The sequence below is a fragment of the Culex quinquefasciatus genome, chromosome 2 (genome assembly GCF_015732765.1).
Source record: "Culex quinquefasciatus strain JHB chromosome 2, VPISU_Cqui_1.0_pri_paternal, whole genome shotgun sequence".
NCBI classification, from domain to species: Eukaryota; Metazoa; Arthropoda; class Insecta; order Diptera; family Culicidae; genus Culex; species Culex quinquefasciatus.
Window position 1 is genome coordinate 88,819,778 of NC_051862.1, and position 25,065 is coordinate 88,844,842.

Consider the following 25,065-nt stretch of genomic DNA (forward strand, 5'->3'; position numbering starts at 1 on the left):
TTCGATGTTTCCATTGTTTAAGGCTTTCTAGTCAAAGATTTACCAACACATTCAAAGTATGGTTACATGGCAGTTGAGTTGACTGGAGTGTTTAAGTTCTGTTTTGTCGGGGGGCCATCTCCCATTTACGATCTTATTCCGTTAATGTAGCTAGCTAATTCTTCAAAATTAAGATATGGAAAACTCAATGTCCACATCTCAAAACTTTACGTAGTCTACGCCATTCCGGTTATGTCTGTGACATAACTACTTTGACTTTTTACTGAAAACGAACATCAGAATTTGGTGTTATAATATAAACTGTAATTTGAGTGAAAGAGATGAACTCATGTTCACAAAACCCTTGTGTCCCTTTGAAATGTTAGGCTCCATTTGATCGTCGAAACTCCAGTAAATCCTCGATTCGCAACAATGGTCGATACAACCATAATCTGAGAACCGTTAGTTCAACAGATTAACGAATTTTGTCCAATATTCATTATTGATTGATCGAGACTCTATGGATGTTTTGACAATTCCGAATGGTTAGTATATCACTTAAATTGTAATCAGAGATTCTTATAGCATCACTTAACTCGTTTACACAGAACTGTCGGCCTGGAATTATTAAACAATCTAAAGTTACAAAAAAAAACTAGCTATTCTGAGTGCCTTGCAAAAAACTTATTAATTAAAATACCAGATCCTAACCTAACATCATTAAGATAAGAAAAAATTAAATTATTCAATATAATCCCACAATGCCTAGAAGAGATCTCTCTTACTGTTGTGCGTAAGCGTTGCTTTGCTTTATGAATTTCTACCTAAGCTAACGATGTATCAAAAAGATTTAAACCTGTTCTTACCAGATTTTATAAACAAGAATATTGAGATGCAAATAAAAAAAAAATCAATATCTTGCAATTTTACATAGTATAAAAGTTGTGATTTCTATCAACACAAGTATATAAATATAAAATAAACGTGTGATATATAGCAACATCGGAAACCATCTTTGCAAATAGCCCTGAAACGACGGCAACGTGTGGCTTCATCTCCAGGGAGAATCGCACGCAGAAAAATAAGGCATATTTGAATCAACAAAACGTTTTGTTGATTTGAAAATCATATTTTTTGTTGAATCAACGCTAAACGTCAAAGCAGCTTTTTCAAAACAACAAAAGACTTTTGCGGAATCGAGAAAATCAAGGTTTGTTTCAACGCAAAATCGGCGTTGATTATATTCAACAAAAATTTTGTTGATTCAAACCTTGTACAGGCTGATTCTACAAAACTTTTTTCTGCGTGCGTCCAAAAATGACATGAGACAAAATGGACGTGCAGTTGAAAAAATTAAGCATTTTATTCGTACTTACTTTACTTTAACAACCAACTAACCATTTTATTCGTAAATTGATCGAAAATAGAACGGATTGGCCCTGTTGACTACAACAAAAAGATCCACAACATGTTCAGTTTAGCTAAATATCGAGCTTAACGAAACTTTCTCAACATTAAGCATTTATTATTCGTACGTTCGATTCGGAACACCTGTCAGTATGAGGTATGAAAATATGGCTGGTAGTTCACCCGCACCGATGATTGCTGCGGCACAAAGTGGCCGAATAGCGGACAGTTGGCGATGGTAAAGGTTTCCAGCTTGGGGCATCGCTGCATTACCAGCTGGTAGGAGGACACGCCGACTGCTTGCAAATAACCGAAGGAGAGTTTGGTAAGATTCTTCATAAACGGTACCAGCAGCAGCATGTCGTCGTCCGTTATTAGGCACCGGGTCAGGTTCAAGTCCTGCATCAGGGGGCAGTTTTCAAGCAGCTCACCGAGGATGTCGCAATAAAGCTCGCCGAATATTTCCAGCTGGCGCAACTTTCGGAACGGGCTCAGCGAAATGTCCATAAAGTGAATCGGAGTTGGGGCGAGGCCGGTAAAGGATACAGTCAACCGTCGCAATTCTTTCAGCTGCCCGGCAACCACAAACAGATCGTAAGCGCAGGTCGTGGAGTGGAAGTATAGCTTCAGCGTTTGAATGTTTGGAGATCTTTTGAAGAACGTCAGCAAAGTGGTGCTGGTGAGGAAGAAACCGTCCAGGTTAAGGTGCAGTAGATGTGGGTTTTGCCAAGCGCTCAGATTTAGAATTTCATTGAATTGGCCTGCGTATCTCATCATCAGGCTCTGCAAGCGAGGCAGGTTGGACAAAATGTGCTGCAAAGCAACGATTTCAGTTTGTACTTTCAACTCATTCAGGTTTGGCAGGTGTGTGGCAATCAATGTTAGAATCTGAAATAGGAAGATGTTATGGGTTATCTGCCAACATGAAGATCTTTTGAATCTTTTGCTTACCTCGCTTCCAATGTTGCAAGCTGGGAGCTTCAACGTTTTGATGCTGGTTTGCGATTGGCAGAGATGGACAATGTCGGATGGACGAATAAAACTGTTGGTTAGCGTTACATCCTTCAGCTTCAACCCTTCGATTGCCGCAATGTCCCTTAGCAGAGACTCTTCGCGGAACTCGATTCCGTTAAACCACACATCCACCAGCGTGTTGCGGGTTGAGCGGATAAACTCGAGCAGCTTTGTTCCGTACGGCGCCTCCAGGTACTTCTTGATGACCATATTCACCTGAAGCCCCTTCAGGCGGGGACAGATCCCTTGGAATATGCAAAGAAATTCATCCTTTACACCAAGGTTCAGATTGAGCGACTCCAAACTGTCCAAATGCACGGCCGGCATCGTCTCGTAAAGCTCGTAGTTGAAGTTGTCCACCGCAACCACTCCCAGGTGCACGAGATTTGGCAGGCAACCCAACATCCCGACCAGCTGTCTGGCCGTTATCCATGGATTCACCAGCCGGAGAATGCGAATGGTCGTCGCAAGAGGCACCGACGGAACCATTCCGACGGTAAGATTCCAAACCTGGACCGTTGTGTAACGGGAAGTGGTCACGTGCTGCCACCCTCCAAGTGCATCGCCACCGGCGGGAACCGTGATTCTGTACCGGTCCAGCAGCTTGGCCGAGTCGCAAACTAGTCGGTTCCAGTCCCGGCAGACCAGGCGAACCGATTTCAGCTGGAAGGGCGTCAAGAATTGTTCGAAGGTTTGCCGCAAGATTTCGTCCGGCAAGATGTGGTCCATGGCACTGTAAGTTAGGGATTTTAGAATCTTTAAATTCTGGTAAAAGTAGAAAGTTGTGAAAACTACAAAAAATCTGAAATGTTCAAAAAGCGCGCGAAACCGATTGAAACGCTAAAATGAAACTATCGAGAAATTAAAAGTGCAACATGGAGTTAAACTTTTTGTCAAGCTACTGTGAAGTTTTTTATGATAGCTGCGAAAGTTTCACTCCATGTTACCGGCTCACATCTCTCTATTTAATTTCGATACGTTGAAAAGAATCTAGTCATAATTGGGTACTAAAGCCCTATGTAAATTTTTATGTACAACGGTAAAAAAACACGATTAAAAACCATTTCTGATAACTTTTTTTTCATTTTAAAGGCTAGTCTGCAGATCGGAAGGAAAGGGGTAAAGAAACAGCTTTACGAACAGCAGAACAAAGGAGAGGGAGCGATTTCTTGGGGCTTTTCTTCACCCTCTCTGACTTGCTTACGCTGCCACTGCTGCCCATTTTATTTTTTTCTTGACCGGTTCCTTCCGGAGTGCGTATCGAGAAATTAAAAAGAGAGATGTGAGCCGGTAACATGGAGTTAAACTTTCGCAACTGTCATGGTAAACTTCACAGAAGCTTGACAGAAAGTTTAACTCCATGTTGCACTTTTAATTTCTCGATACCGCTTAATGCAAAAAAAAAAATGACAAGACAACATTTTTTCGATGGATCTACTATCAGAGAGAAGGGAAATGAGAGGGTACACTGGCCATTTATTTTTGACCCCGTAACGCAGTACACGCGGTACACGTCGCAGTAGTCAGGAAATTTTCAGAAAATTATCAATTTGTGTTCAATGAACATGAGGCGTTACGCTTTTTTTCAATATTCTTTGCTACTATCGAGAAATTAAAAGTGCAACATGGAGTTAAATTTTCTGTCAAGCTGCTGTGAAGGATTCCATGACAGCTGAGAATCCCTTGGAACGAGCTGTCAAGTAGTATCGAGATATTAAATAGAGAGATGTGAACCGGTAACATGTAGAGATCCTTAATAGGGAGACTGGTCGAAGTGAATTTGACGTACCCAAACAGACACGAGTTTGACGTATCCAAACGAGCATTTGCCTTTACGGCCAGCAAAACTGATCAGTGTTGCCAAGCTCAAAACATACGTTGCCAGATCGAATTAGCCAGCTTAGACCAGTCTCCCTATTTAGGGTCTCTAGTAACATGGAGTGAAACTTTCGCAAGTGTCATGGAAAACTTCACAGCAGCTTGACAGAAAGTTTAACTCCATGTTGCACTTTTAATTTCACGATAGCCTTGGAACGAGCTGTCAAGTAATAGCTTTTCTTTCAAGAAGGACCGCGAGGTTAATTTTTCAAAATTGATTTAAAAATACATTTTAATCTCTTTGTGGTCGTACAAAGAGACATTGTACTCAGAAAATAAGCTTTATCGCTGTAAACAATAATATCAGCAATCTAAGCTTCATTTAAGGGCCCAATTGCGAAAGTTATTGCTACACTCAAGGTAAAAAGTATCCTTTTTTCAAGTTCACCCGTCGTCACCCTTTAAAAGGGTATCGAAAATGTACTGAATTTGACATACTCTTTAAAAGGGTGACGCCGGGTGAACTTTAAAAAAGGATAGAAAGTATCCTTTTTGAGGATTGAAAGTACCCTTTTGAGGGATACTTCTGACTTTGAGTGTACCATGCAATTTTGTGGAAGCATGGTGCCTTCGACGTCCGTGGTTTTTACCATATTTGCGTTTACCATTACCAAAAAGCCACACTTAATTCAGAAAGCAGCATTTTTAGAAAATGTTCTCAAAATTACCATGGTTGGGCTTGCAGTGTAACGGATTGCAAGTCGAAGAAGTCGAATGAACTTAGGTATCTTTAGTATCTTTATCTTTATTTGTTCTTGTGGGAGGCAAAATCGAGCAGCAAATGATTAGAGATCTTTCAGCGTGTTGCAAAAAATGAAACGTGCACGATTAACGATTTTTATTCGGTTTCTCGACTCATGCTCAAACAAATCAGTTAAACACCCAATTGAGTTTCAACAGTTTCCCCCCAGCGTGCAAACCCTTTCAAAAAGAACGCGAAACAAAAGAACAAAAAGAAATCCGAAATCCACCTGGCCGCGGCTGTCAGCTGTCACGCACGACGTCGTAACTGTTTTTGTTGTTGTTGTTGCTGTCGCGGGCACTCTTTTTCGTTGTCGGCACTTTTTTTTTGCTGCGGAACCGGTCACGGTTGTTTGTCCACTCGAACCACTCGACGATGGATTCCGGCTTCGCTGTGCTTCCAGAGTAGGATCGATTAGTGCGCGGTTTGCGCGAACCGACGACCACGACGACTTCAGGGATTTTAACAAAGACTGATTGGACACGGGACGGGATGTCGGACCACGGATGTGCCCACTTCGGGGCGTTCGTGAAGGAGTACGGGCTGGAGCCGTTCAGCGTGGTGCACGCGTACTTTAGCGTGTGCATCAACAAGGACGCTCGCCGGCGGAAGGCCCTGTCCTGTTTGTGCTTCAAGTGTGGCGGTTCCGGGCCGCAGCTGTACTCGTGTCTGCACTGTATCTACTTTGGCTGCAAGGGGGCGCACATCGGGGAGCACTGCAAGCAAACGAAGCACTACATCGTGCTGGAACTGAGCTACGGAATGATTTACTGCCACCAGTGTAAGGACTTTATCTACGACGCCGAGTGCCAGGCCATCGCCGAGAAGCACATCAAGAAGGAAGCGAAAAGTCTCAACAAGAGTCTCTCGTGGCGGCCCTGGTCGCCGTCCAAGCTGGAGATTGACTTGCTCCTGAAGAACCCGAAGCGACGGCACGTGACGGCCGTGACCAGCATCGGCCTTCGTGGGCTGCTCAACCTCGGCTCGACCTGTTTCATGAACTGCATCGTCCAAGCGTTGATCCACACGCCCCTGCTGCGAGACTACTTCCTATCGGAACGGCACGAGTGCACCGCCAAGACCGCTGCCAAATGTCTCGTCTGTGAAGTGTCCCGTCTCTTCCAGGAGTTTTACTCCGGCGCCCGTGGCCCACTCTCCCTGCACCGTCTGCTGCATTTAATCTGGAACCACGCGCGACACCTCGCCGGCTACGAACAGCAGGACGCGCACGAGTTTTTCATCGCCACGCTGGACGTGCTCCACCGGCACTGCAAAATCTCGATGACCGAAATGGCAGCGGCCGCCGCCGCAGCCGCAGAAAAGTCGAACAAACCTCACCAACCACCTCCGCCACCGCCCCACCAGGACAGCAACCCGACCCAGTGCAACTGCATCATCGACCAGATCTTCACCGGTGGCCTCCAAAGTGACGTGGTCTGTCAGGCCTGCAACGGCGTCTCCACCACTATCGATCCCTTCTGGGACATTTCGCTCGACCTTGGGGAGGCCCAGAACCAGGGCTACGGAGGGCCGCCCAAGTCGCTCATCGACTGCCTCGAGCGGTTCACGCGGGCCGAACATCTCGGCTCGAGCGCCAAAATCAAGTGTTCCACCTGCAAGAGCTACCAGGAATCGACGAAGCAGCTGTCGATGCGCACCCTGCCGATCGTGGCCAGCTTCCACTTGAAGCGGTTCGAACACTCTAGTCTGGTGTGTTTGAGTTGAATTTTAAACACGAATAAAAATAAAACTAACTTCATCTTCTCCCCAGATTGACAAGAAGATCTCCACCTTCATCTCATTCCCGGCCGAGCTGGACATGACTCCGTTCATGTCGAAAAAGAAGTCTGACCAGCCCAACCCTTCCACCTCCTCCACCTCTTCCTCATCCCACTCTTCAAAGTCTAAATCCTCCGACCGGAAGCAGCAACATCAGCAGGCGCAACAATCCAACGACGAAGCCACGGCGGCGGCGGCGACGGACGCATCCGGAGACTTTCGGTACTCGCTGTACGCCGTCATCAACCACGTGGGGACGCTGGACGCGGGCCACTACACGGCGTACGTGCGCCACCAGAAGGACATTTGGGTCAAGTGCGACGACCACATCATTACGACTGCCACGCTCAAGCAGGTGCTGGATAGTGAGGGGTGAGTGCGTTCGCTGGAAAAGCGTGTTGAAGTTTGGGCTGAATTAAGTTTTTTCTTTCAGCTATCTACTGTTTTACCACAAAAAGGTTCTGGAGTATGAGTAGAGGGACGGTGGAAGCGACGCTAGCGACCGTGAAAAACCTGAGCAGGATGGGCGTTTTAGTGTTAACACAATCCTGTGCTAAGATTTGATTTAAAATATACTTCTAATCCTGATCTACGGCTGTCTTTTAATTTTACGTGGTGTCGATTTCTGGAATTGTCAGAGAATTTTGATGACCTTAAAAATCTCGATTAAATTTTCAAAAGGCCCTATCTGCATAGGAAACCTATGAGGGATAGGTTGTTTTGAAAATTTAATCTAGAAATAATCTTACAATATTAATTTTATTTTATCTTTTTCGTCACTCGTGCTGAGCTCAACTGTAAATATCAATTCCACCGTAGATCGTTCCCAGCACCTTCCGTTCGAAAACTCCAAGGGTTCATTGGTCCTCTTGCCGCAGCGTCCAGGTCTCATGGCCTTAGAGAATAACTGGTGGTATCAGTGTTTTGTACAGGGTCAGCTTCGTGGCGCCATTGCACTCGATCAGTTGTCAAGGTTTTCCGTAATCCAAAGTAGGCGCGATTCGCAGAGTCTGGATCTCTAAGCTGATGTCGTTGTCGGGTGTTACCAGCAATCCCAAGAACACAAGCTCGCTCGCTCGTGAGTCTTGGGGGGCCAACGTCCTTTGAGTCCTTCTTATGAACTTCGTTTTCGTCGTATTCATGGCCAATCCAATTCGTCTCGTTTGCATTTTCAAGGCGGTGCAAAGCCTTTTCACCGTCTCTAGGTCTCTCGCTATAATATCAATGTCGTCCGAATAAGCAAGAAGTTGGACTGTCCTATTGCATATCATGCCTCTCGTGTCTAAACCCGCTCTTCGCACAACTCCCTCAAGTCCGATGTTAAACTGCGATGCTAGTGCGATTGTTAAGGCGCTCGTTATAGTACTGCTTCCACCTGTCTAACAACTCGCATTGTTTACGATCAGGGTTTTCTCGCTGTCCCTGCAAACGTCGGCTCGCGGCATGAAGCCTAAAAGTTCCTCGACTCGTTAGCTCGGAATAGCTGCTCCATTTCTGTGCAGTCTCGGTCTTCCTGCTGGCGCTCTTAGAGCTTGACATCCGCACGCTTGGGGCAGCTGCGGTTCGTGGCTTCGTGGGCTCCAGAGTAGCTGGCACACCGCATTGGCTCGGCTTCTTGGACTTTGCACTCGTCCGTCTTGTCGGGACCCCCACAGTCGTTGCACCTCCTCTTGAGGTGACAGTTCCTGGTTCTACGACCCAGCTGCAAGCAGTTCCAAGCAGTCACGTTCGGTCGCTTGTTCCGGTAAGCCTCCCACCGGATGATAGTGCCTGTAGGGTTTTCGTCCTTCAAAATAAATAATGTAAACAATATAAATGTATTGACCGGGTAATAATAACCCGAAACAGACTATCCCTTACTGAAGCGTGTACTTGGTTTTTGACAGCGCATGAAAAGAGGCGCGTGTTTATGTTTACGCTGTGGACAGTTGAGAGTGAACATTTGGCGCTGAAGTGTGAGTGTAATTGAATTGTGCTGGAACCGGTTGGCGGAATCCGGAGCAGGACACGACGGAAGCGGACATGGGGTCAGTGGGCGGTTGGGAGGTTAATGATCGGCAGCGATAGTGCTGCGTCCGGAACGTCGTGTCTCAAGAAGTCCCGTTTGCGACTCTACAGTGCTTACCACATCCTGCATTGCAGAGAGCTTCTTCAGATCAGTGTATCCCTTGGGTAAGACAACAATATACGGCGTTTCGTCCACGGTGGTCCAAGGTTTTCCTTCCGTTTGATGACATGCACCTCCAGCGCGTCCAGCTGGAGATCCCTCTTCAGCAGGTACTTGACCTCATGCGGTTTCAGTTCATCAGGTAAACCACGCAGAACTACTCGATGATTTCGTTCGCTCCGTCGTTCGTGGGCAGGCTTGCCAGATTTTGCAGATCTTCGGGCACATCACAAAACGCAAATGAATTTAACTTGATTAGAAAACAATCTTTTAAAAATCGTTTAGCAGAAAACCCGTGAAATTTTAACATAGTTAAACAATATGTTTGAGCATTGAGCCTGTGCAAAAAAACTGCAAATCTGGCATGCCTGTTCGTGGGTGTAGAATTCCACTTTCTTCTTCTTGAGGAGCACTTGCAACTTGTCAAAATCTTTGACAGAGAAGAAGGTCACCTTGGTTCCAAACGAGGTTAGTTTGTAAATCGGGTCGAAACCAAATTTAGAACTTTCCATGGAACGCACTAACGCCACAAGCTTTTAAAAACCCGTGGTGTTCTTCACCAGCAAAGGTGGTTGCTTTTGTTTACGTGCCGACTGGCCGAGTGCTGGAATCGCCGGGACGTCCCATCCTCCTGCTGGGCTGGCATTGTTGTTGTTTTCCGCTAGCGGGCTCATGGTGTCGATCCAAATCCCAAAATAAAATTCCCTGACTTTTCCCTGACCTCTCCAGACCACCATTTTTTTTATTTTCTATTTTTTACTGACATATTGTTTGGAGCGTTTTTATGGTTTCATGCATTTTCCTTTTTGAATATTGCAAATTTAAGATATTGAAAAAAATCAACGACTTATTTATTTTGATTTTTAACCATGAATTCTGCAAAAACTTAAAAACTTTTTTTTTTATTTTGTCAATCATTTTTTTCTAATCGAACATCCAAAATGAGCAACCATAAAATTGACCTGTGTTATTTTTATCCAAAAAATCTAGAGTTTTTTGTTTTTGTTTTAATGGGTCCTATAAACATATGAAACACAATAGCTTAGGGGCCTTAAAAAAATGAAATAATTAATAATTAAAATTGTTGCAAATTTCAAATTGCGATTAGTTAGTTTCACTTCATTTCCTAAAGAAAATTTAAAGTTAAAAGTTTTCAAAAAAACAATTGAAAATTTTAATTAAAGTAATAAGTCATGTTTAATTTTAAAATTGTTGCCTTTTGCGGAATTTTCAAACGAATTAGGCCGATGCCATTTTTAATTGTGTTTTTATAAAAAAAAAACTAAAGGTTTTGGAGACAAAAACTTAAAAAAAAATAATTTTGTAGAACCTTAAGAATGATTTTTTTTTTTTTTTTTGGGAGGGTGGTCCAGCCGCACATCGTTGATGTTGAAACCTCTAAACTGGGCCCTCGTCCTGTCACGTCCGTCAGTAGTCTTGTCGTACATTACAACTAGAATCAGATCTGCCAATGAATTAGTACACTTCGACCAAATAAACACTGACGCTGTATGGATCTGACTCTAGAATAAATGCACAGTTGAGTGTTATTCATAAGTCCAAAATGTTCAATTATTCCTTAAAGTCCAAATATTCATTTGCTAACTATTTTGGATTGAAAATCTAAACTTTAATCTAAAATCCTCTAACTTAATGTTCAAAAGTAAACGTTCCTTTAACTGTTGTAGTACTACTTCTATCAAAAACAATAAAAAATTATGAACTGATATACAAATAGGATAGAAATCGCGATTTGAAAAAGAGATGACCATTTACGTCAAAAGATCCGTAGTTCCTCGATTCGCAACAATGGTCGATACAACCATAATCCGAAAACCGTTAGTTCAACAGATCAACGAATTTTGTCCGATATCATTACATTATTGATTGATCGAGACTCTATGGACAATTTGACATAAAAGAATGCCTAGTATTCTACATCAATCAAAGTTTATTGACAGCATTACTCCTACTTAACAATTGCAACTAACTTTAACATCAAATATATTTGGAAAGGATACAGTTTTATTTTAAATGCTAATGCTAAGCAACAACACAATTATACTATCCTGAAGTCCCAACCTAAAACCCACATTGTAATAGTGAAAAAGTCACAGAAGCAGCGGTGTCTTGTGCAATTGTGATATTTTCACTATCGGAGAACTACCTATTTCACGAAGACAGCTTATCGGTCAACGCTTAAGCCCTGGGGCTGCGGCAAAGCGAGTTCTCGTAGCATGAAGTGGTGTCCATAGTGCTTATAAAAAAGTATGTATACCCAAATTTTAACTAATGCACTAGGATCAAATCATGCCCCTTGACTTTACAAGGCCCAGGGAATTTTGTAGAACCTTAAGAATGATTAAAACAAAACTGTAAAACTAAGAAAATGTACAATTAAATGATTTTATTTCAAGTAAATGTTTACGGTTTTAAAAAAGATCTAGGTCTTTTTCAACAAGAATTGTATTTAGAGTAAACGGTTTTCTGGAAAACACCTTCTTGAAAAAAAAAAATTGCAATAATATTTTTAAAAAAATGGTTTCTACCTTGAGCAGAACCTATAGACGATCATTCACACGATCAATACATTTTATAAAAATAAAAACAAAATACAACCTGCTCGAGCTTTTCAAAAAGTCATTATTTATCAAACTCTGATTTTTGGGTGTTTTGGAATAGATTCCAAATTTAAGCTCGATCTGACCACGGAAACTCCTCCTTGTAACCCCTAGAATGTTGTTTGGGGAAAATATGTAAAATGTAGTTGTACAATCCCTATGAAATCTCGGATGCTGGAAACAACTCTTCCGAAGAGACCATATTTTATAAATTCTTGAACTCTCAAATTCCTTTATTCAGAATTGTTAAGGAGAAATCAAAAAAAAAAAAAAAAATCCGCGCCATCCCAAAACCCAATCCGTGCAAAATCCGCGTCATTTTAAGAAAAATAATTTTGCGACAAATAGACAAAAGAGTTTCATAATAAATTCAATTTTGTAATCTCAGAACGCAGCATCTTGAAACGCTGAAAATGTATTTTTGCTAGGATTAGGTAAACTAGAGGAAAAAGCCAAAACAAACATTTTGGGAAAAAAATAAAAAAAAATACAACATTTTGAAATTTAGATCTAAAAACTCAATGAAATCTTAATAAAAAATATAATAAAATTTTAAAATTGTAATAAATTCTCAATCTTGAGGTTTTAAATTTAAGATACAGTTCATACTCGTTGATCTTACCAAAGCGTAGCTTAGAAAAATCGAAGCAAATTTTCCTACATCTTCTTCTTAAAATTTTAGAAGAATTTAATAATTTGAGAATTTAAGAATTTAAGAATTGAGGAATTTATGAATTTAAGAATTTAGGAATGTAAGAATTTAAGAATTGAGGAATTTAAGAATTTAAGAATTTAAGAATTTAAGAATTTAAGAATTTAAGAATTTAAGAATTTAAGAATTTAAGAATTTTAAAATAATATTTTTTGTTCTCTTGATTGTTCTTATTTTATTTTTTTATATCTTTGATTTTTGTTTTAAAATTTTTTTAACCTTTGATTTTAAAATTTAAAATTAAAAAATATTTCTTCTGGTTGAATCTCATCTAAAATTCAAAGGCGGAGAAGCTTCTGTTACATCCAATCAAGCTCATATTTGGGAAAGAAGCACAGTACACCCACTGGAACATGCCCAATCATAATTTTTGTTACATCCAAATGTCTGTATCTTCAGGAAAAGTTTGAAATATGATTAAGATTCACCAGATTAAAATTGAATATAAGGATAAAAAAACATTACTCAAATACTTAAAGAAATTAAATATTCAGAGTCAGTATGTTTAAAAATAAGTTGAGTGTAGTCCGTAAATACCCTGTTTTTTCCATAATTTTTTGTTTTATTTCTTTAATTCTTGAATTTAATTCTTTGATCTTTAATTTTATTTCACCATCACTATTTTGCTTACATTTTAGATTACACAAATTTAGACTACTTTGGATCATTTTTAAATCATAGTCCAGTTTAATTTTGAGAAAAATAAGAATTTAGATTTCGAATACTTAAGTGAAATTTTGGAAAATTTTTTAGCCTTATAATTTTAAATCATTAAATTTTTCTGACAAAATGTATGATTTTCTCTATGGTCCCTAAGCATGCTAAGCAAACAACCAATTTTAGAACAAATCTCTGAGGATGGTGGGGCAACTGCCTCATATTGCCCTACCCTGTGTGCGCTAGTAATTTGTATTTTTCAGTTGAACGGAAATCCAAATCAAATCCAAATTATTTGATTTTTAAACCTAAACATTGCAAACAAGCTACGTGCTTTTCATCGTGACCATTTTCTTAAGCATTTTTTATATGGAGTTCTGCGTTCCTTCCGGACTAACCAATTTAAAAATTAAATATTATCAATGTTGCAAAGTTTGGCCTGGAAGACATTCAATTACATCATCAAGGGCGAATTTTTTAAAAGAAATGAAATTTTGTAGTAATATTTTTAAGATCATCGAAATTCCCTGACCCAGCATAAAATTCCCTGACTTTCCCTGACTTTTCCAGGTCAAATAAAATTCCCTGATAATTCCAGGTTTTCCCTGACTTTTCCAGAAATCGACACCATGGGGCTGAACTTGTTGTTGTTGAGCAGATTCTGCTCCACTTTTTGCTCCTCCGACGACAGCTCCGGTGACCTCAGGGGACTTCTCCCGCTCCCGATTTCCGGGGATGAGTTGAAAATCATCCGTCACCTCAACTCGAGGCACGCAACGTTGCCTTTAGCGCGCACGTCACAAACACGTCCAATACTCTTTCGAAGCTGTCGTAGCCAAGACGGGCAGTGCACGTTGATGATGTTGTAGTTGAAGAAACGGCCTCTTACCTAGTGTTGTTTGGATGCCAAACTAAAACGAAAAATGCCTTCGGTTGCTTGAAAATTTTCGTTTTAAATGCGTTTTTCGGTTCAGTTGGCATGGCATGCTTAACAACCGGGCAGGTCGGAGAATAGTCGCGGAGTTTATTTATTTATTTGGATTTGAATTAACACCATGTTATGACAGATTGCAAAAAAATTATTCTATTCTCGAGATCGCATCACATAACTCAGCAAATCAATGGCCGCGTCGGAAATGTTGTTACAATCGAGTTGAACCCGCAGATGGGATCCGGAGTCGACGACCAATTTCACGGACTTGTCCGTCAAAGGACAGCCGTAAATATGCAGCTCCCTCAGGTGTGGGAATCGGCTCAACTTGCCGACAAATTCGTCGTTGATTGTTTCCATCGAGCCGATCGTAAGCTTCGCTAGCTGAGGACACTTGCGCAGCAACTTGACGAGCAGCTCAGCTTTGGTCATTTTAAGGTCTGATATAAAAAGTTCCGTTAAATGAATCAATTTCTCCGGAACGCTCATAATGTCTTTCTCCACCCAATTACTACACAGTCTCAAACAGCGCAGCGAATTAAATCGTGCAGTAAAAATATCGGACCAACTGTCCAGCGCACAGTTGCTGATGGCTAGCACCTGGAGATTGGGACAGTTTGTCAAATAGCGTTGCAAGCAATCACCAGTGAAGTTAAATTGATTTAGATGCAAGCTAATTAAATGTGCACTTTTCAGAAGGTTTAAATTTAAATATGCGCCAATCCCTTCTAGGTGAAGCACCTTAAGCAGGGGCATTTCATCCAAGAACGAGGGCACCACTGTTCCAGAATCTTCCAGGGCAAACCGAGCTTTCCTCAGTTTGGCGAGGTTTCGTCCGATTTTGCACAGATCCTGCAAGTTAAATAGTTTATAAATACACTTATTTACAGCTTGCTTTATCGGATTTACCTCGTTATCCGCAATAATGTCGAGTTCTTCAATCGAAAGCTTCATTCGGCTCAGCTGCACTGCCAAATCGGCCTCCCCACGATGAACTACACTTTTCAACTCAAGTCGATCCATACCGGCAATCTTTTTCAGCATAAACGGTGTCAAGTTGCCTTCTAACTCCTTCAACGTTCCTTGAACCGCCTCCAACAGACGGCACGCTTTTGCTTCTTGCTCTCCTTTCAGCTCGGATGAGAGCTTCAATCTCCGCAGTCGTGGCGCCATGTTCCGAAATACTTCAAACACCCAATCAGAGGCAAGATCGTCCAACTTCTCCAGCCGAAAGTCCACTTCGACCTCTTCAGCGGTAGTGTAGTTGATGCTCCCCAGAGTTAATTTCGTAAGATTCGGTGTCTCCTTCAGCATCCCCAGCAGAACCGGAAGTGCAACCTCACAGTTGCCCAAGAACAGTTCGGTCAATCCGGCGCCAAACGGAGGCCACCAGGCATCGACGGTGACTATTGTTGCCCTGAACAGCGTTGCACACGATGCCGGAAACAGGTTCTCCGGCGAAAATTGCTCGTCCAAGGTCGTCTTGAACAAAAACCTTATGCCGAACTCCTTCCGCAACGACTGGTTCTGATCGACGATGTCCCGCCAGCGGCGACAGGTCGACCGTACCCGTAGCATTGCTCGTTTGTTCAAGTTGCGGAAGATTTCAATCCAAAGTTCCGGCGGAAGATCGGTTCCGTCGCGATTGGCGGTTGATAGTTGCAGGTTGACCGAGTGGTGACACTCGGGACAGAGCCACTGCAGCCCGGGAGTTCGGCAGGTTGAAAGCAGAACGTTGGCCGTTGCCTGGTCCATGTTTACGGCAGCGGGAGGGAACCGCTTGCGGCAGGGTCCGTTGCAGGAGACTTGAGTGTTTGTTGAGGGATTCATCGTTTGCTGTGGATAGTGAATTAATCCTAGGTTAAGAACATCATACAGTTCTAATTACACATTTTTACCGAAATAAATCGAAAGTTTCTTTAAAAGTTCTGTTTAAATCGACCAACCCAAATGATTCAGCTCAACAAAAGAAGTTTGCAAAGAATGCAGTACACGTTTGTCATCTCTTACCCGTTTTGGGCCCGGGTTTTGGTTAAAACAAAGCACGTTAATTTCAATCAATCAGGTTTGTGTTAATTCCAAAATTGGTTAATAACTAACTTGGTTTGAAACAGTTTCAGCTTAACGTGTACCAGTAGCAAAACAAACAAAACAAAACGTCACAACACATCGTACTCCTTCGATTTTTCGCAATCGTATTCAACTCCGACAGCGAACGTAAAAGTCCCAACTTTCGGCTCCCTCCTCGGCCATGGCCACCCAGGTGTACCGGATCACGCTTCCGCCGGAGCAAATTCTCGCCCGTAAGCTGTACCTGTGCGGCGTCGGCGACTGCAGCGAGCAGTTCTACAACGGATCCCATCTGCAGCTGCACCAGGCGAGGCGCCACGGGTTGAAGGCTCCGTCGTCCGTCGAGGAGCCTCCCCGGAAGGACACCGTCGTCTATCACTGTCCGGAGTTTTCGTGCTGCTACCACGAAAGGGCTAGTGGGGAGAAGTTCTTCGGGACGTTTCGCAGCTTGAAGCAGCACTTTTTGAAGGTGCATTCGGAGAAGGTTTGGATTTTTTTTGAATAATTTCAAAGATTTTGTATAATTAATAATAAAAAATAATTCTTGTTTTTAGAACTTTGTATGCAGCTCATGTAACGGGCAGAAGGCGTTCGCAACTGAAGCCTTGCTTCGAGCTCACGAAGCCAACTGTGGACAATCATTCTGCTGTGAAGTTTGTAACTTATCGTACGGAACCAGGGAAGCCCTGCTGACCCACGCAAAACGGAAGAACCACGGCTATGAGGCACTGCTGGCAAAGAAATCAAACAAGAGAAAAGCCGAAAAGAGTTTGGACAAAAAACGCAAAGCACCAAAGATGGAAACCCACGTCACGATCCAAATTCAAACGAATCTCCCAACCAACTATACCAGAACATCCCAAACCACTCAAACGGAGTACAACGCACCGGAAGTGGCCAACCGGAACGAAACCGCAACCCAAACCATCAAAACCCTGAACGCTTCAACGGTGGACAACGGTTGCCAAACAAACCTGCAGCAATTGCTGGACCTCGAACTCGAAGACACCGGAACGACCTTCCCCACGCCGCTGGTGGTTTGTACGGAAACCCAGACCGATCTCATCTACGACAGCATGTTCCCGAACGAGGATCGGACGGATCCGATGCTGTACTCGCACATGTACACGCAAACGTGCGACGATATCATTTCGGACCTGGGCCTGGCCACGATCGAAACGCAGACCAACTGGGACGGAGGGCCGCTGGAGTGCAGCTCGACGCACACGCAAACATGATATTGTACCGACGCGGCGGATTTCCGGATCGATTTCTAGCCGCTGCTGAGTGGGAGGGTGAAGTCAAGTCGGGATGTTGTTCTCAAAATGATTATTGTTACAGCTAGTGTAAATAATGTCTTTGAAATAAGTTTGTAGCTAGAAGCCAATATTGAGAGAAGATTCAGCATAGAAAAATATCATAAAAGAATTTGATTCACATAGTTTTTACAACGCACTAATCTTTCAAACTCGATCATTGTGTTTAACTGTTTAATCTCGTCATAGCATTAAATATTACAATTTTTTTCACGAGATAAATGTATCTTAGCATAAATAAAGCACATCAAAATCCAGAAGCACCCTTTAGGATATGCTTTGTTTTATTTCAGCTATAAACAATATATATTGTCCCTGCCGTGCACATGAATATAAACAAGCAGCTCATCCCGCTCCATCGTTTGGATCCAGAAAAAAAACTGATTTTTCAATCTGTTGAAAAATTCAAATTCTGAAACACTATAATTCTTAAGTACTTAAATTATTTAATTCTAAATTTTTTGATAAAATTTAATTCTCAAATGCAAATCAGACATTTTTAAAGTCATTAGGTCAAAAACATATTCCTTGATTTTTGAATTTATAAAAAAAATCTATTTTTTCATTTGAAATTATAATTATAAAAAATCAAATGCAACATTGCTAAATATTTAAATTTTGATGCTCTAAAATTTAAAATTTTCGACTATTTTAAACTTTTGAATTTGGATTTTTTTTAAGTTTTGAGTCTTTGAATTTTTAAAATTCAGATTTTTAGAATATTTAGAATAAACAATTTTTAAATTTTAGAATCTCGTGATTTTTTAATTTCAGATTATTGATTTTTTTTATTTTTGATTTTCGATTTTTTTTTGTGTGCTTTGTCTGTGTTTCATTATATTTTTTTAATTAATTTTTAAATTAAAATTGGAAAATGTTAAGATTTCTGAATTTTAAAATTTCAGAGAGTTTAGCTGCCGTTCTACGCATAATTGTCCCATGTCAGTTTTGGACGATTTTGACTTTATGACATTTTTAAGTTTAGTTTGATGTGTACTTTGAGAAAAACACATAAAATCTGGTACTTTGTTTGGAAACTCATTAAAAACAACACCAAGTCTGTTTGTCCCATCGTTATACTTCTACGCATAATTGTCCCACCAAGTATTTTCTTACACGGAATCATTAGTTTTACTAAGAATTATGTCTTGTTTACATGTTGTATAGCAAGATAATCACAAATAAAGGTGATAAACTGATAACTGGGGCGATTAGGGACACATAAGGCGAATAGAAACCCACGAGACAATTATGCGTAGAAACACAGAAATCGGTCGAAAAATTTCAATCGCGTTTTTCTCAGTTGCACCATGTTCAAGGGACAATTATGCGTAGAACGGCAGTTAGGCCGTTGCAAATATTTCAGTAACAACATTTCAAAAGGGCGAAACCTACAATCCTGCCGTTTTGGGAAAATCAACATTCAAAATTTTGCAATTTCGATCAATTCCTATTTCCACAAAAAAGCATGAAAACCATCAATTTTGTCAAAACGTAATAGAAAATAGCAATAATTTCATCATAGAGAGCAATTTGAAATTAATTAAGGTGTTTCTGCTATTCAAAATTGAGAAAAAGAAATCACGCCTTTTTGAAGAGCGTGCCTACATTTTCAAAAACAACGGTAAAGCGGTATACTAGAGTGTAACAAAAATGACTTTTTGGCGGGCATTCAAGGGTTTGTTCCGGTGGGCATACTAAGCCTAAATCCAAAATATGAGCTTGATTGGACGTAACAGGAGCTGGCGCTCCGCCTTTCAATTTTAAATGCACTCAGCCAAAACAACTTTTAAAACATATATGGTCAGCCATATAACCAGTTGAGAAATCATTAATTTTTCTATTCATAAGGCGACCTTATACATATTCGCATAAGCTTTCAATTTTATAAGGTATGCATATGACTTTGATACACATTGTTTATGTGAAAAAATCATAATCTTGCCATATAAAATCAAACGTGAAGATGGCCGTTTCGTACGACGAGCTGACACTCATCGCTGATCTTTTCGGAGACGCTCCGGCGGAATCAGAACGTGTTTTCTCGCAGTTTGGCCTAACTACAGTTGATTTGGTGATTATTGGCCAGACGGCATTCGAAAAGCGCCTCGGATTACTTTTCCTGGAAACAATTTGTTTGTTTTGGGACGCAATTGTTGTGGAGAACCCGGAATGTAAGAATATTAACAAAATTTGTGATTTAAGTAAATAAGTTTTATATTCAATACTGTTGAACCACCCTATTTGAGGTGACGTGCGCGGATGCAACCCTGCGCACAACGGCGCTGCCGTTCAAGAGAAAAAGTGATACGTCACACACAGTTAGTTCAAAGCCAGCTTCGCAACAATAAAGACACGTTTTGTTGTTACTCGCGCGTATTTTATTTTCCGACAAAGTTAACCGGATCCGTCCCTCCTTTTCGCGTTCCCTGCTGCCGTCGGTACTCTGCTAATCCGGCCAACAGGTTTTGTGCCCAGGAACGCAGCGGAAGAGGAGTTCGGTCGCGCGGAAGCTGAGGAAAAGTTGCAGCCGGACGATTGGTGAAAAGTTCCGGCAAGATGGCGGACCAGCGCTACGCCCTTCCCAGACTGACCAGCGTAAACTACCACACTTGGAAGTTTAAAATGGAGATGTTGCTCATCAAAGAGCGGTTGTGGTCAGTAATCTCCAAGGAGAAGCCGCAAGTTCCCTCGGAGCAGTGGGCGGAGAAGGACGAAGTGGCGCGTGCGACGATTGGCCTGTGGGTGGACGACAACCAGGCTAGGCTGATAAAGACTTGCAAATCAGCGAAGGAGGCCTGGGAGAAGTTGAAGGACCACCACGACCAGCGTTCCGTTGTGTACCTCCTCAAGAAGCTGGCCCGGCTGGACCTTCCGGAGGGCGGCGAGGTGGAGGAGCACATCCAGGTGTTCAACGAGCTGGTGCAACGAGTCGAGGATGCTGGCCAGGAGATTCCAGACAAACTCCGAGTGGCGCTCATGATGGTTTCGTTGCCAGACTCGTTCGATCCGCTCGTCACGGCCATTCAACAACGGCCTGTCGAGGAAATCACGTCGGATCTGCTGCAGGCCAGCTTGATGGCAGAGGCGGAGAAGCGGCGTGAACGTTCAAGCGCGGTTGAAAGCGGAGACAAGGCTCTACGCTCGAACGTAAACAAAAGAAAGGGCGGCAAGGGTGGCAACAAACAGCAGCAGCAGCAGCTCTGCAATCACTGCCACCAGCCTGGCCACTTTTGGAGGAAGTGCCCCGAACGGAAGAAGGAGGAGTCGACGAACAAGAAGCCAGAGTCAAGCAAGGAGGGTAAGGTCAAGGCAAAGCAAGCAGATGTTTCGGACGAACCCCTCGCTTGGATGGTCGGTCACGGAAGATCGGCAGAGTGGTACGTCGACAGCGGCGCGTCGCGGCACATGACCGGCGACAAACGGTTCTTCAAGGCGCTTCAAGAGAAGGTGAGCGTCAGCGTGACGCTCGCTGACGGAGAGAAGGCGGAAGTTCGAGGCACCGGAAGCGGAACCATCGTCGGAGTCAACGGTGAAGGAAATCCGGTCGACATCGAGCTCCACGACGTCCTCTACGTTCCCAAACTCACCAGCGGACTGATTTCGGTGAGCACACTTGCAGCGAAAGGATTCGAAGTTGTGTTCAACGGCGAACGCTGTGAAGTCCGGAACCGTGCAGGAGTATTAGCAGCCCAAGGGACTCGCCACGGAAGCCTCTACCGATTGTGCACTCCGGACCAAGCCATGATCACAGTGCAGAGGAGCCACACTGCCAACTGCCAACACACCTGGCATCGTCGGCTCGGTCACCGTGATCAAGAGGTGGTTCAAGCGATTCCGGGGAAGTTTGCGGAAGGGATCAAGGTTGAGGACTGCGGCGTACGTACGCTCTGCAGCAGCTGCATGGAAGGAAAGATGTCTCGCACTCCATTCCCGAAGCAGTCTGTGCACGATACGAAGGACAAGCTGGATTTGGTGCACACGGATTTGAGCGGCCCGATGGAGGAAACCCCGAGCGGAAACAGGTACTACCTGTCGCTGATCGACGACTACACCAGAATGACGTTCGTGTACCTGATCCGGAACAAGTCCGACGCTGCGGGCAAGATCGAAAACTTTGTCAAGTTCTGCAAGACCCAGATCGGAAAGACCCCGCACGTCATTCGGTCCGATGGAGGCGGCGAGTACGTCAACAAGACGCTGCAGGACTTTCTGCGCCGAGAAGGAATCGTGAGCCAGTTCACGGCGCCGTACTCTCCGCAGCAGAACGGAGTTGCCGAGAGGAAGAACCGATACCTCAAGGAGGCGTGTCTGTGTATGCTGCGCGACGCAGAGTTGGAGCCGAAGTACTGGGGCGAAGCCGTGCTGACGGCGACCTACATCCAGAACCGTCTACCGTCACGGTCGATTGGGATGAGTCCGTTCGAGAAATGGTACGGGAAGAAACCCAGCCTAGAGCACATGAAGATCTTCGGGAGTGAGGCGTGGGTGCAGGTGCCCGCACAGAAAAGGAAGAAAATGGACGTGAAAGCGCGAAAACTAGTGTTTGTGGGATACTCGAACGAACACAAAGCATACCGTTTTGTCGACAAACAAAGTGTACGTGTGACGATAAGTCGTGATGTGAAGTTTGTCGAGGATTTGCGTATGCCGGACGAGCGAAAGTGCAGTGAATTCAAAAGTGAATCAGCGAAGCACAACAGTGAAGATCAAGAAGTGTCCCCGATGGAGTCCATCGTGCGAAACGAGCTGTCTGATGATGACTCTTTCGAGGGTTACGAGTCCGCCGAGGATCTGTTCAACGGCGAAGAAGCGGTGCAAGAGGCGGCGGCGCCGGGTGACCCACCTGGGCCGGGCGAGGCGGATGCTCACCAGACAGCGCTGGAGGCCGCACCGCGAGCACCGGATACAGAGCCAGCAGGTCAAGGACAACAGCTGCGATTGCTGCCGGACAGATCTACGCGAGGACAGCTGCCGGCCAGACTGGAGGACTACGAAGTCGGCCTGGTGGTGATGGAGCAGGACGAACCAGCGACGTACGAGGAGGCTGTACGTTGTTCCGAAAAGGAGGAGTGGGTACGAGCAATGAAAGACGAGTACAAGTCCTTGATGTCGAACCGCACCTGGCAGCTCGTGGACCCCCCAGCCAATCGCAACATTGTTGGCTGCAAGTGGGTTTACCGGAAGAAGCAGGATGCAGATGGCAAAGTCGCAAGATTCAAGGCTCGGCTCGTAGCCCAAGGCTTCTCGCAACGCTACGGCTACGATTACCACGAAGTCTACGCTCCGGTTGCCATGCAAGCATCTTTTCGAGTGTTGCTGGCGGTAGCGGGTCACCGGAAGATGTCCGTGAGGCACTTGGATGTTAAGACCGCCTACCTTTACGGATCGCTCAGCGAGGAGATCTACATGCGGCAACCACCCGGTTTCGCCAACAAGGAGAAGCAGACCAAAGTGTGCCGACTGCTCAAGAGCATTTATGGTCTCAAACAAGCGGCGCGAGTCTGGCACCAGACGATCACGGGAATACTGTCCCAGTTGGGTTTCGAGCAGTGCAAGTCGGATTCGTGCATCTACAAGCAGCTGGTCGGCCAGGACTGGATGTTTCTACTCATTTACGTAGATGACATCCTTGTTGCCTGCAATCAGGAGGAGGCGATCAACAGAATCGAGAGAGAGCTGCAATCAAGACTGGAAATAACGCGACTCGGTGACATTAGTCTCTTTCTTGGGATCGAAATCGCGAAGGACACCTCTGGAGTGTACGCCCTGAAGCAGCAAGCGTTCATCAACAAACTCGTGAAACGCTTCGGCATGGACGGTGCCAAGGGATCCAAGTTCCCGATGGATCCAGGTTACTTCAAAGTATCCGGAAGCAGCAAGAAATTAGCCGACAACCAAGAGTATCACAGTCTGATCGGTTCGCTGCTGTATCTCTCGACACACACTCGCCCGGACATAGCAGCCAGCGTTGGAATACTCAGCCGGAAGGTAAGCTGCCCATCGCAGCTGGATTGGACGGAGGCACGACGGATTCTGCGATACCTGATCAGCACCGCAGATCACCAGCTGGTGCTAGGAGGAGCTGAAGACTTCAAACTGGTGGGCTACAGCGACGCGGACTGGGCGGGAGATTCAGCTGATCGGAAGTCGTGCAGCGGATACCTTTTCCGCCTCGGAGGTGCGACTGTGAACTGGACGAGCAAGAAGCAAGGGTGCGTCTCAACTTCAACCATGGAAGCCGAGTACGTCGCACTCTCCCAAGCAGCTCAAGATGCGGTCTGGCTGCGGAGCTTGCTCGAAGACATCAACGAAAAACAGTTGAGGCCAACAGTGATTTTCGAGGATAACCGCAGTTGCCTTGATTTTGCTGCATTGGATCAACAGAAGAAACGATCCAAGCACATTGACACGCGGTATCACTATACCCGGGAGTTGTGCTTGAACAACACCATCAAACTGGAGTATTGCGCATCGGAGGACATGATCGCGGACATTCTGACCAAACCACTTGGATCAACCAAAGTCAGGAAGTTCGCTGCCGCAATGGGTCTGGTGCCAAAACTGGACGACGAAGGAGCCCAGGGATGAATCCGCGAGGAGGAGTGTTGAACCACCCTATTTGAGGTGACGTGCGCGGATGCAACCCTGCGCACAACGGCGCTGCCGTTCAAGAGAAAAAGTGATACGTCACACACAGTTAGTTCAAAGCCAGCTTCGCAACAATAAAGACACGTTTTGTTGTTACTCGCGCGTATTTTATTTTCCGACAAAGTTAACCGGATCCGTCCCTCCTTTTCGCGTTCCCTGCTGCCGTCGGTACTCTGCTAATCCGGCCAACAAATACTTTACAGAACTTAACGAGTGTGACTGTCCAGGAGCAGTTCGAAACAAATCCAACCCAAGATCCAGCCCCACCGGAAGAGGGACTTAGTCAGGATTATATTGAGGTTACGTTCATTCCGGACCGTGAAACAGGGTCTGAATTGGTTGAGAGCGATCCAGACGACGAGGAAGTGAATCCGGGCGTCTTAGAAATGAGTTCCTTGGAAGAGGTAAAACATAAACATAAAAGTTATTTCTCGTATCAAAAGCTCATTTTATAAAATTTGTAGCCTAAAATCATTGTCCAGTCCCACCATGGTTCTGGGACACTTCAACCGAAGACGTCGCTTCAACGGTCCGCTGAATTCGACAGCACTGCTGTAGGCAGCCAAGAAGTGATTGTATACATTCTCGCATTCGCCCCTCGTGATTGGGTGAAAAAATAATGGCGGAAACTCAATTTTGTTTGTTTTGATTGATTCTGTTGATTAGCCCTTTTGATTTTTGCTTGTAAAATTACGTATTTTAGGAATTTTGAGATATTGGTAGGTGTTTCAGAATCAGTTTTGTTCGTTTCACATGATTCTGACGAAAACTCAGTTTTTACTTCTGAGGGTTTCGCCCTTTTGAAAAGTTGTTACTGAATTTTTAAATATTTATGTCGCCTGCAAAATTGGTCCGAGAAATCAGGGGGCTAAACAAATATTTTTTCAAAAAAAAAACTTCAAAATTTTAATGAAAATTTAAGTCAAATCAACTGAAAACAAGTTAGATTGAGTCATAGTGATGTTTTATTTGTTTATTCATCAACTTCGTCTTAACGTGTTTGTTTTTTTTCCTCACGCCCCGGGTCCCATCCAACTGCACCGCAACCAATTACACCGTTTTGTTGTCTCTTTGTTTACATTTTTTTTACTGCAGCAAAACATGACGAATCTGTCAAAAAATATCCGCAACCCTTTTTGAC

The 25,065-nt window shown here is 43.8% G+C and overlaps 4 protein-coding genes across 5 annotated transcripts; 2 read left to right on the top strand and 2 right to left on the bottom strand.

The window, feature by feature from the left end:
* Nucleotides 1-1,410: 1,410 nt before the first annotated feature.
* On the bottom strand, nucleotides 1,411-3,219 carry LOC6034300. 2 transcript variants are annotated; one of them, XM_038258305.1, is made up of 3 exons: nucleotides 3,196-3,219; nucleotides 2,338-3,133; nucleotides 1,411-2,274 (listed from the first exon to the last, which is right to left on the bottom strand). In XM_038258305.1, the coding sequence occupies exons 2-3, from the start codon at nucleotides 3,127-3,129 to the stop codon at nucleotides 1,534-1,536; spliced, it is 1,533 nt and encodes a 510-aa protein (XP_038114233.1). In that variant the 5' UTR covers nucleotides 3,130-3,133; nucleotides 3,196-3,219; the 3' UTR covers nucleotides 1,411-1,533. The 2 variants fall into 2 exon arrangements, with proteins under 2 accessions (XP_038114233.1, XP_038114232.1); XM_038258304.1 differs by lacking the exon at nucleotides 3,196-3,219 and having other exon boundaries at nucleotides 2,338-3,186.
* Nucleotides 3,220-5,258: 2,039 nt separating this feature from the next.
* LOC6034243 (ubiquitin carboxyl-terminal hydrolase nonstop) lies at nucleotides 5,259-7,391 on the top strand. Its single transcript, XM_001844537.2, has 3 exons — nucleotides 5,259-6,730; nucleotides 6,792-7,171; nucleotides 7,233-7,391. Exons 1-3 carry the CDS (start codon nucleotides 5,513-5,515, stop codon nucleotides 7,273-7,275), a joined length of 1,641 nt encoding a protein of 546 aa, XP_001844589.2. The 5' UTR covers nucleotides 5,259-5,512; the 3' UTR covers nucleotides 7,276-7,391.
* Nucleotides 7,392-13,966: 6,575 nt separating this feature from the next.
* Nucleotides 13,967-15,804, bottom strand: LOC119767407. Its single transcript, XM_038255935.1, has 3 exons — nucleotides 15,786-15,804; nucleotides 14,797-15,723; nucleotides 13,967-14,739 (listed from the first exon to the last, which is right to left on the bottom strand). Exons 2-3 carry the CDS (start codon nucleotides 15,715-15,717, stop codon nucleotides 14,041-14,043), a joined length of 1,620 nt encoding a protein of 539 aa, XP_038111863.1. The 5' UTR covers nucleotides 15,718-15,723; nucleotides 15,786-15,804; the 3' UTR covers nucleotides 13,967-14,040.
* A 235-nt stretch (nucleotides 15,805-16,039) lies between these two features.
* On the top strand, nucleotides 16,040-17,533 carry LOC6034245 (ATM interactor). Its single transcript, XM_001844539.2, has 2 exons — nucleotides 16,040-16,441; nucleotides 16,512-17,533. The coding sequence occupies exons 1-2, from the start codon at nucleotides 16,139-16,141 to the stop codon at nucleotides 17,193-17,195; spliced, it is 987 nt and encodes a 328-aa protein (XP_001844591.2). The 5' UTR covers nucleotides 16,040-16,138; the 3' UTR covers nucleotides 17,196-17,533.
* Nucleotides 17,534-25,065: the final 7,532 nt, after the last annotated feature.